Source organism: Athene cunicularia (genome assembly GCF_003259725.1).
Source record: "Athene cunicularia isolate RWA chromosome 17 unlocalized genomic scaffold, athCun1 chr17_part1, whole genome shotgun sequence".
Lineage (NCBI taxonomy): Eukaryota > Metazoa > Chordata > Aves > Strigiformes > Strigidae > Athene > Athene cunicularia.
The window spans coordinates 2,519,225-2,530,488 of NW_020799122.1; the positions used below are offsets into that span (position 1 = coordinate 2,519,225).

At 35.8% G+C, this 11,264-nt stretch overlaps 1 protein-coding gene across 5 annotated transcripts in view; it reads right to left on the bottom strand.

Moving 5' to 3' along the window:
- Positions 1-9,972, bottom strand: part of CNTRL (centriolin) — a 33,925-nt gene extending 23,953 nt beyond the window's left edge. For 3 of the 5 annotated variants that reach the window (XM_026860538.1, XM_026860535.1, XM_026860539.1), the window contains exons 1-11: positions 9,718-9,972; positions 9,149-9,282; positions 8,599-8,729; positions 7,140-7,281; positions 6,130-6,316; positions 5,842-6,035; positions 4,958-5,014; positions 3,990-4,109; positions 2,926-3,151; positions 2,378-2,487; positions 1,063-1,257 (exon numbers count right to left, since the gene is read on the bottom strand). In XM_026860538.1, the coding sequence (XP_026716339.1) occupies positions 1,063-1,257; positions 2,378-2,487; positions 2,926-3,151; positions 3,990-4,109; positions 4,958-5,014; positions 5,842-6,035; positions 6,130-6,316; positions 7,140-7,281; positions 8,599-8,729; positions 9,149-9,282; positions 9,718-9,940 (1,719 nt within the window). In that variant the 5' untranslated portion in view covers positions 9,941-9,972. Of the gene's footprint in view, positions 1-1,062; positions 1,258-2,377; positions 2,488-2,925; positions 3,152-3,989; positions 4,110-4,648; positions 4,697-4,957; positions 5,015-5,841; positions 6,036-6,129; positions 6,317-7,139; positions 7,282-8,598; positions 8,730-9,148; positions 9,283-9,717 lie in introns of all 5 variants that reach the window. The other 2 variants (XM_026860536.1, XM_026860537.1) reach the window with 2 other exon arrangements.
- Positions 9,973-11,264: the final 1,292 nt, after the last annotated feature.

Here is an 11,264-nt window from a genome sequence, read left to right on the forward strand (position 1 = left end):
TTTTTTTTTTTTTTTTTTTTTTTAAATCTCTACAGGACTCAGCTGAAAACAGGCGCCAAACACAAACAGTTCCTTCCTGCATTCTTAAAAGCATTAAGCTGGCCTAGAAAGCTCTCATATAAAAAGCCATCAGCTTTTAAATGAAATTGTTTTTTTTTCAATCGTGTTTAAAAAAAAAAATAATCTACAAACATTTGCTGTATCTAAACACAACTTTCAAAATGAAAAAAAAAAATCTTGCTTCCCTGGAAATAAAAAAAAATAAAATAAAATTTTTTCTGGGTGCATCCAGCTTTGCTCCAACCCTGTAACGTGACCTCTGGGACCTCGAATCTATCTGTAATGACAGGGCTGTATGTGACAGCAGAGGGGGCATCCGTCCCCACAAAAAGGCAGTATAAATCCTTTTCAGAATTAAAGCTGTTTATTGAAAATTGATTCTAGTTTCAGGATGCTGAACACCAAAGCTGCCACTGCCTCTGCAGCTCACAGGCTGGAATATTAATATAAACTGTCCCCACTTCGGCCAGGTCAGCTACACCTGCTCCCCCAGACGGGTTTTCTGGGCTGACCTCTCGCAAACAGACTTCTGTGTCAATGCAAGAGCTCTCTGACCAAGCTGGACTTCAGCTGTGGGCCTCCAGCAGTTACACAGACCTTTAAAATTATTTCAGGCCAGATTCGACAGAAAGATGCGTTCAGGATTTCTTACACAGAAATTCACTTCCAAGGCTCTGCAGAGCATGTTTTTGCAAAGCATAAAGGTCTAGTCCTTAACGTGCTGCACTGCATTAAAAATTAGCTGCCCAAGTATTTTACCAAAGTCATTTTTTTTTTGTTTGGGCTTTGTTTGCTTTGTTTGTGTTGTGGGTTTTTTTTTTTAAATTGTGAGGATTTTTATGTTTTTCAAATGATAACAGCTAAAGAAAATAAACAGCAGAAGTATATGTAACTCATGAAATAGGCACAACTGAATGGTATTCTCTTAAATTCGCTTTTACTACAGTTTTCTCACATGAATATATGCAGCACATAAAAACTTAAGATTTCAGTTTTACTTACATGTCTTGGATCTTCAGGATTTACAGAAGCAAGAGAACTCTCCAAGTCTTCAAGCTCTTTCTGTTTTTTCCCTATTTCTCTTTTCTGTTTCTCCCCTTGTTTTTCCAGTTCTAAAGCTTCCTTGTGTAGCTGATGCAGGATATGAATCCTTTCACTCAACTGCTGCTCAAGACCTTCCTTGTTGGCTTGTGATATCTGGAGATAGCATTAGGAGGTTGGCTAAAATAGTTTAATTGGAAATACACATTTTTAAAACTGGTTGCCTAAAAATTATTATTCATCATTTTTAATCCTCTTTATTATTCTTAAGATAACAAAAAACTCACAGGACTTTCTCAGAAAGAGAAAACAGAACAACAGTTTGCTTGTGATTTCATAACATTAGTCTACCATACCAAGAAATGCCAAACCCCTCATTTTGACCATCATCCTAAAGTGTTTTGTTTTCAAACAAGACCTCAAAAGCCTCTTGTATAATTCCTTCCTGTAATCTTAAGACGACTATCTGGAATGTCTTTTTTTCCCCTCCCACAGTTATGACTTCTTAAATTAAAATATGGAAGACCTTACTCATTGATTTTAAGGAAAGTTTAAAGACTAGGAAAAGAAATAATTTATGACAGTTTTTGAAGAAATGGAAGAAACAATTTTAGTTTAATGCTGATGTTTTAAAATTAATTCTTGCTGCCAATTATGTAGCTATATTGCTTATAGCTGTACAACTAAACCTACACAGTTACATCCTTCCTGAAAGGCCTTTTCTGATAAATAAATAAAGATATACAATCCATACAATTATATCAAGGTTCAGGTAAAACTTCCTTTCTTGTGAACATTTTGTGATGTCACCAGCACTGCTTAGGACGTTGTGCCATTACTCTGTTATTTTCTGCTCTGTTTATAAGGCTTTAAGGAGCTGTAAGCTTAGAATTACTGGAACTGAGAAGATACATTCAAATTCAAATCCAGGTCTCCCGCTGAGTAATGCAGAGACCCCAAACTTTCCACTTTCTGCTGCACTCAAATCTCAAATCATATTTATGTTCTTCCAAAGTGTTCTGGGGAAAGTTAACAATTATCATCAGCATCACACGGAACATGTTTAGATGCTGTTAACTGCACTACAACTCTTGACAGCTGATTTATAAAGAAGCTATCTAAAACCCGTTAGATTTTTCCGATGCATGACAAATGGATTTACATATGTACAACCGTCCCTTTAAAAAAGAACAGGGAGAAAAACAGTTCTATTTTTTACATCAACATTGCTTTGAACACTTTCCCTTGTTATTCTCAGAGCAACTTCTTTGCATACTTTTTTCTGAGCCAGAGCATCCTCCAGTTGTTGCAGTTCCCCTGTTACTTTCAAAACTTGTTGCTCTGCTTTTCCTACTGCACTTTGCAGTTCGTCTAATCTTCTTTGTGCTGCAGACAGACAAAACAAACCCCACAACATACATTTCGATATTCCGTACAACACTGATATGCATGTTTTCTGTTAACACGTTGATCAGAATGCATTTTCATAGAACAGTGATAATCAAAGCCAAGAGAAACCAGAATGTATGTCTGAAGTTTTTTTAATGAGTCTTATACAATTAAATTAATGCATCAAATATGAAACCTCCTTAGCATTCTTTTTTCAATAATATTTAATCTTTTCATCCTGAATTATCTTGAAATAAGAGCAAAAACAAATTGTGAGTTTTGACCCAAAATGCATCAAGTAGTGTTTAGAAATTACAGCACTTACAGCCTTTGACACACTATTGCTGTTATGTTAAATATGTGTCAACCATTTAATCAGTGGAATGAACTACACTGATATACGTATTTTTTATTTTAATTTGATAAAGATTTTACCTGAATGAATCTTTTGTTCTTTACCCTTTAGCAGTTCATCTAGAGTTTGGAGCTGCAATTTCAGCTGGGGTTCCCTACAGAAGTCATCTTCATCTAGCTGCATTGTTCCAGTCTCCAGCTGCTGAGCTTTGTTGGCAATGTAGCCTTCTCTTATAAACATATTTCTTTTATACCTGGCCTTACCAATGTATGGGCTTTCACCAGCTACATCATCAAGTTCAACATCCTGAAATGTATGAAGCAGTATGTCTTTGTATCCATCTCAGAAGTACGATTTCAATCAACTCATAACATACATTTAACACTCTTAAGCATATAAAGGAAAACCAATTTGATATTAGAATAATTAGAAGAAAACAGACTACACTGGACTTATTTGGTCTTGAACGTTCTTGTTATTTTATAATGGAATTAAAAACAAACCAACCTAACCAGGGTATGATCAGTTTATTGCAAATGGATAAAACAAGTGCATATTTAACCAGAGGATTTTTTCTTAGTATTTTAGACAATAATCATAGAGATTATACTCAGTCCATTACATTGTTGCACTTAAACTTTAAAAAATCATTCATAGTTAATGATTATGGATCCTTGTATTTCTTGTGTAGACTCTTTTCATTCAAGCATCTCTACAATTTTTTTCCAAGTATGACAAATGTTACTAGGAGAAAAAAAGAACAGAAAAATGACAGAAATTCTAATACTGTCTAACTCAAGAACATTCTGGCTCGTGGAATTTCTCCAAGTGAAAGGCCCTCCAAAATTAAGCCAGAAGAAAGGACTATCCTTTGGTTAATAATAAGAAGAAAATGTTCACTGACTACTTAGCTACAACGTCTAAGTATGTATACTAATAGTCAACGTATTAAATGTCACTCAAATTCAGTTTAGTTCAAATCTTGTAACATGATTTTAAAATGAAATTTGGGTATTTCATAACTAATAACTCTTATTAAAACAGTATCTATTAGAATTACAGAAAAACTATTCAGTTTTCTATTTTCCAAGTTGAAAGGCAAGAGAAACAGCAATGAAAAGATCCATGATTTTTAAATTATTACCTCTGATGGAAAATAATTCAACGGCTCAAATTTTGCATCAATCTTATAAAATGCGAGCTCCTGCTCCAATTCATACTGCTTCTGGCAAGCTTGGCTTAGCTCCATTGTCTTCTGTTTTAACTAATAAACCAGTAATAATAAAGTAAGTTGTGAGCATTTAAATGTCATCATTATCACATACATTTCAGTTCAGTAGAGAGCAGGGAAAGGCATTAGCTTTGATACAAAGCTCACATCAGAAAGTTGAGATGGTGTATTTTGGATCAAGAATATCACAAAGTGCAACTTTATTTCAAGAGACAATATGATGACTAAGGGTAGACAAGAACCCCACGATTAATACAACACAAATGATCACATGAAAGGCCTTTTTACATGCATCAAAGGTTTGAAAATAAATTTATCACTAACTTAGCATAAAAAGTAATTTGGCTACAATCCTTTAGTAAAATCTATGCCAAATAAATGTATTTAATGCTACTACTGAGCAGTGAGAACTATTAATCATTGTAAAAGAAACAAAGTATCTCAGCTGTCAAGTGTAGAGAGCCCGTGCACTTCATTTCAACTTAGCCTTGTGCCAGTCAGTGTTTTGAGGTTTTTTTAAATAAAGGTCCATCATGTGATTTCCTTTAAAATCAACTTTTCATGCTGAATACCTGAGGGAGAACATGCAGCAAAATTCCAATGGACAGTGGAAAGCAGGACTAATGAAGGAAAAGAAACAGAACAGACTGGAATAAAGAAAAGGCTTAAAGAAAGATTCTAAAGAACGATACACGTCAAGCAAAAATTAACTGTGTTTTGAAGGAGGAAAAAAAAAAGAAAAATGAAAATTGTATCCAAAACCCACACTGAATATAAAATCTCACTGTAACACTTTATACAAATGTTTCTACTTCAGTACACATGCAAATAAATCCTAGAAATAAAAATAACCATGCAACCCAGGAGCACAGTGGGGCTACCTTTAGTGAGGAATAAAGGCTCTGCGGAAGGGGAACTGTGACAAACCAATACACCAGCTAAAGGAAGAAAGAAGCAAGCACAGTTTGTCACCCAAAGGGTAAGAGTGGGTTAAGCTGCAAAATAATGGCTGCTAAATCTCACTATACTGAAAGCTACATTTTAGAAACAGGCTGCTGGTTAGTGTGTGTCTGTTCATAGAAGAAACAGCCATAGAAATATTAGCTACAGAAATTCTGAAGGATAAGATTTTAGAGGACAAGTGGTAAGAAGGTAAAAGCCATCTATTAAGTTCCCATCAGGTCATTCACAACTGAGCACTCTCAAATCAATAGGACTTTTCTTGCGTTTTATAGCTACCAATAAGAGATACTTGTACTTTATTCACATCATCCTAAAATCTTAGGTTTAATAAGAAAATTAATGGACATTACCCAAAATAATAATCAAGAGGTATTACTGACATACAACTTGTAGGCACACCTTGGTTTTGTAAAAACATTTAATATTTTCCCTTATTGCAGCAGCACATTAAAGTCCAAACAACACAGAAGATTCAGTACTTGGCAATTTAGCAGCTAGAGGATACTTAACCTGTCATTAACTGACAAAATTTTAAGCAAACAAAAAAAAAATTGCTAGAGACAAACAAGTAAGTTACTATGAACTATAAATTACAGGAGTGATACTGATTGTTGGCTCAATATACTTACTTTTTCCACAGAAAGAATACTGAAGAACTGGTCAAGAAATAATCACTCTAGAAGCTGAAGCACCTAAGTTTTGTTTCTCAATTTTAAACATAAATCTCCATCCATGTGAACTCTCACACTGACAACTCTGTTTCTGATAACAAAGTATTTTTTAGTGCAAGTGATTATCTTACCAATTCATGTTTGGTCTCCAGGTCCTTTTGTAGGTCTTCACAGCTTTGCTTCTGTTGCAAAGTCTTTTCTTTTAATGATTTGTTGACCTCATCTTGATGGCGAAGTTGCTCAAGCACTCTACACTGGTTAAGTTTAAGGTTCTCCATCTCTTTTACCGTGTTTTCCAACTCTCTTTCTAATTTTTCTACCTCTTCTGAAAAAAGTAACAGAAACATTCAAATAGAAATCTTCTCCATCTAAACTTAAATTTGGTGTCATTCACTATAGTTTTAACGTATCACTATTACCTAAATTAAACCTCTGTAGAGCTTCCTGCCTGTCATGATTTGTCACTGGCTGTCCATCCAAGCTTTCCAGTGCTCGCAGGTGGAATATGGTGTACAGGCGGTAGTGAGGCAGATTTACAACTGGATTATCAGCAAGGAATAAAGAAGTCAGATCTTGCAGAGGCTTTAGTTTAGCTATATCATGGAGCTAAATCAAAGACAAACAGAACAATGATTAGACATCCTTCCAAGAACAATTAAACTCCCATTACTGTATTTCTGGTTGTATAGAATGTTTTACGTTAGGGTCATCTCAAAGGATCTATTTTAACCTTTATGCTAAAGTAGAATCTCTAAAAACCTAGCAAAATACACAGTACTATACTGAACTAACTTCCTAAAATCCAAGTTGTTTCTTCTGTGAAAAAATACCCCTGCAAAGAGGGCAAATTTCATCAAGCTTGACCTTGGAAATTTCAAGATAACAAGGCCTATGGAACCTTGCATTCCCCCAGACTTGTAAGAGGGAACTTTTATCATGAAGAGTACTCAAACAAATCTGGTTCATCTCTCCTCCTAAGTAGCACAACTCCTTCAGGAATTGTATTAAGGGATCTCATTTCATAGACACCCTTTTGTAGCTGCAAAACATGGAAATTAACCTGGACAACAGAAGTAAATCTAGTCTCGTCCTAAATAAAAAATGTAAGACAACATATTATTTACAGGTCTCCAAAACCATGTAATTAACTTATAACAGACACCACCAATAACATGTAAAAGCCTTCACATTTTCACCAAGTTTTTCCTAAGTTTCCAAAACTTGTGCTATCCTGAACAACACAGTACAGGTTTATGCTTTGAATACCTGGCAGAAAAGGAGAATTTTTCTGATAAACAACTACTAGACTCACAATGGCTGTATTTCACAACAGACTTTGCGGAAAGAGAATAAGTCAATCAACGTAAATATACCAGCTCACTTCACAAAAAGATTCTGAACATTATTGTTCCTAACCACGATCACTTACTGATGATACTTTATTCTGTTTCAAGTTAAGGATACGCAGGGATCTCAGTTTCTTTCCTACCCACACAGGAACATGCTCAATCTCATTCCTTGCAAGGTTCAGCTTTTGTAGATTATGCATGTGTTCTATACCTTCAATTTTACTGAAAATAAGAAGAAAACCATCATTTATCACAAAACATCGCAAATTTACAGTGTAACTGAGGTATTATGGATAAGATACAGCAAAATCTGTCTCAATTATCATCCAAGAGATTAGCAAAAAGTTGTTTACTGCCATGAACTCACAATTCAAGTCAAATGACACTATCTTAATGTACTACATCAAGACCAAATTTAAAAAAAAAAAAAAAAATCACAGCAAGACTTTCTTGCTCACTGTGGCAAGCTTTACTTTTAAAATATTTTAAAATATTTTAAATATAAAAATGAAGATATGTAATGTGTGAGAACTCCATTTTAATTTGCAAAATTTGTTCTTCTTCTCCTGAGAATGTTATAGGACACAGATGAACCAAAATTTGGGAGGTTTTTTTCCCCCCATACAAAGGAAGGATCAACTGTAAACTGACAACATGCAGAACTAAATTTTTTTGTGTGTTTTCATTAAAACAGTAAATAGCTAATGAGGAAAACATACTAATTTTAGTTTATTTGGGCATTTATCTAAAGATATGAGTATTATAATGAAGTACAGTAGAATGTGCTCTTGTGACTGTACTGATTTTTGAGTAGGAACCAACTGTATAGAACTAAAGTCTTAGACCAGACAGCAGTAGCTAAAAGCTACTCTGACCTTTTCAGTTCCTGTTGAGAGAGGAAGTTGTGTGAATGCAATGTGTAGAACTGCTGGTGTCTTGCTTACTTCCTATTGTTAACTTCTCTGCTGAAATTGCTGCTTCCCTACTGCTGTCTCATGTAAACATCGTAATAAACAGAAATATTAAAGGAAACAAATAATTTTGCTATTGTGTAAACCATTACGCTTCAACATTTTTGTATCACTCAGACAAAATACCAGACTCTCAAAACAGCAGAAGTGAAAAAGCAATTTAGTGAGTTTATGGCCTGCCTGATCAAGCCCGTTCAGCTTCTAAAAGAAAACTTATTGTATTACCTGTAATAATATGCAGTAAAAGTTCAATTAATTTTTTAATGCATCTAACTGGGTTACTGTACACTCTTCATTAGGGAAACTTGCATTTCTGGTTTGGTTTTCTAAGAAAACAAGGGTAACTGGAGCCATGGTACACTAACAGCACTTCACAGAACTATTTATCCTTTTAATATCTAAGAGCTTGTGCATTTTAAGATCTCACCAAAGCCTGTTGGTCTTGACATACAAGGGATGGGAAATTCACCTGAACTGTTCACACCTGTGAGAGAACTCGCTGAAACAATAAGAGAATGGCAGCTTCATTGCATCTGGGCTTACCACCACCATTAGGATTTTTGCTTACCTGATTTTGTTGTAAGACAAATTGAGTTCACGCAACTTCATCAGTTTATCCAACTTCTCAATCTTCTCTATTTGGTTGTTACTAAGATTTAGTGTCTCTAGTTTAGAGCACTTCTCCAGATTTTCTATGTACTAAAGAACAGAAAATTAATTCCTCAGCATTGCAGCTTTTTTTTTTTTTTTTTACGAGAAAGGCAGAATTTTTTTTAAATGACCAGCTAGTCACTAAAAAATACAAAGTATTCTAACATTTTCTTAACTGCAGTTTCACTGTTGCATTCTAAAACCCTGCTTTAGGTGCAGTCTTCTGTAGTGTCGGAAGAGGAAAACTAGATTTTAAATTTACAGTGGAACAGTCTCATCAAAAAACAACCAAAAAACCAAACCAGCACAATCCCAAAGCTAAAAAGTTACATAAAGGGACTGTGTTCTAAACTTCATTCTAACTGATCCAAAATTTTTAATAAAACATAAAACCAGACCTTTACTAAGAAATAAATCAACATGAATTTTTAATTTTGTTTAATTACCAGTTATTTTCAATAACTTACCTTAAATTTCTTGTCCCCATCCTTTGGGGAAGAAAGATTCAGTGAGATGATACATGCCAAATTTTCTTGTTTTGACATACCTTTTATAAGGAGTTCGGTTATGTACCTAACTCCTGGACTAACACCATTTTCATCTGAAATTAAACAGAGAAACTACCTTCAGTAGTGAAAGAACTGGTCATTTTTATGTTAGTCTTTTACTTCACACTGAATACTGCGAAAACATTGAAAATTATTCCCCCCACACAGGGGATGAGAAGACACAGCACACCAGAAGCATTTTACAGGAAAAGAACTGTTAAGAGTAAGCGAGTATAGCCTGCTGAAACAGGCACATGCCTCTCCCTTTGACAGTCCTCCTCCCGGCACAGAATAGGAAGAAGTGAAAGTCTCATTATTCTACAGAGTTTTCATTATGATCATTTCCACATCTGAGTGTCAAAAGATGAAAGCAAATTTTTCAAGATTCCTTCCAACAGATCATACATCTTTAATCATACAGTTCCCAGAACACTGGCTTTTTATGCTTTTAGTATGTACTTTTATACCAGCAGTTATTTATAGAGTACCTTTATGAAACTTATACTCAAAAGCACCGTCTGCATTTTCTGCTGCAATATTAAGTTCTTGATGCCTCTGCTCCATGCTTTTGCAAGCAGATGGAGGTGTCTGTTGGCTCAGAGGAGATGGCGATCTGGTACTTGAAGTGACAGGTGACATAGGACTAGGCGTCCGAGAAGCTGACATCTGTGTTTCTCTACATAATGCTTTTCTTACAGACCCTTTCTTCATTGCCAAAAAAATGCAGAATATCGTATGACCAATATCTGGAAGAACAGAAATAAACATCAGTCTGTACATAAGTCTAAATCTTAATGGTTTGCATGCCCACAAAAGTGCCACAGAAGCATGTTGTTTACGGATATTAGGTGCTTGTTGTCTCAGTATCTATGTGCTTAACCACACAATTTATCACTTCAGAGGTGATATTTGAAAAATTGTCTTTTTAGCATAAGAAAATATTTCCAGCAGTGATGCGGTGCCTAAAAACCCCATCTAAGTCAATTTTCCAACGGGTGACAGCTTCCAGTTTTCATGGGCTAACACATACTTGGAGGAATGGTATATCAGTGTACTTACACCATTCTACAGCACTCCACAAACTTTGTAACTCCTCTTGGTACCTGCCCTGCAATTTATGGTTTATATTAGGTCTGTGAGGTCTGAAGATACTCTCAACCCACACTAACATAGAGGTCAGGAAGAGAGGACTAGGATCCCAGCTGTTTTTACCAAAGCTAGAAATCAGCCATTTTGCAGATAGAAAAGCAAATGCAAGCAAAAAAAAAAAAAAAGCAACAGAGAAAAAAAAAAAGTGAGTTAAAATCAGTCTAGGACTGGCATTCCTTCAGTGTTCCTCATTCTGCAAACCAGTTATTCCGTGACTGCCTGGGAAATTCCAGAGAATGTTAACAGAAACTTCCTCTAGTGATGAATATATTTCCCTAGGGGTAAGGGTAAGAAGTCCTGTACATGTTCTTCTGTGCGTCAATGCCCTTGTAGCAACCACGGTGAAGGGACAGCTTTTTACTAAAACCGAGACCCAGTAAACAAAAAGCTCAGTTTAAGATATTTAAGATAGAAATGTATGCTTTTAAGGGAACTTTGAGCTAGATTAGTGATTACATTGGGTCTTGAGCGGATTTTTTCATTAAAACGGTTTTCCTGAGTCTTAAAAAAAAAAAAAAGAACAAATGAAGGAGCCACCGTCTTCCAGCCAACACTTGGAGGCACAACTCAGGGCCAGGGAAGTGAGACTGGAAGGAGCAGGAGAGGGAGAAAGACGATGGTGAGCTAGTGAAAAGCTACTTTGGGAACTTTTTTTTATGTTTTAATCAAGGCAGTTAAGCCATTTTAATGCGGCTTCTGGAGAAAATTGTGCTTTTGCAATGAAAACCACCACAAAACTCCGCCGTCAGAACAGGAGGAAAGGGGGGACCGTTGAGCTGGGCGCGGAGGTTCGTGCCCTGGGTGTACCCCGCGCCCCGGCGGGCTGCAGACGGGCCCTCGGTGCTGCCAGCGGCCCCCTCACCTCCCCGGTTCAGGGCTGCGCACC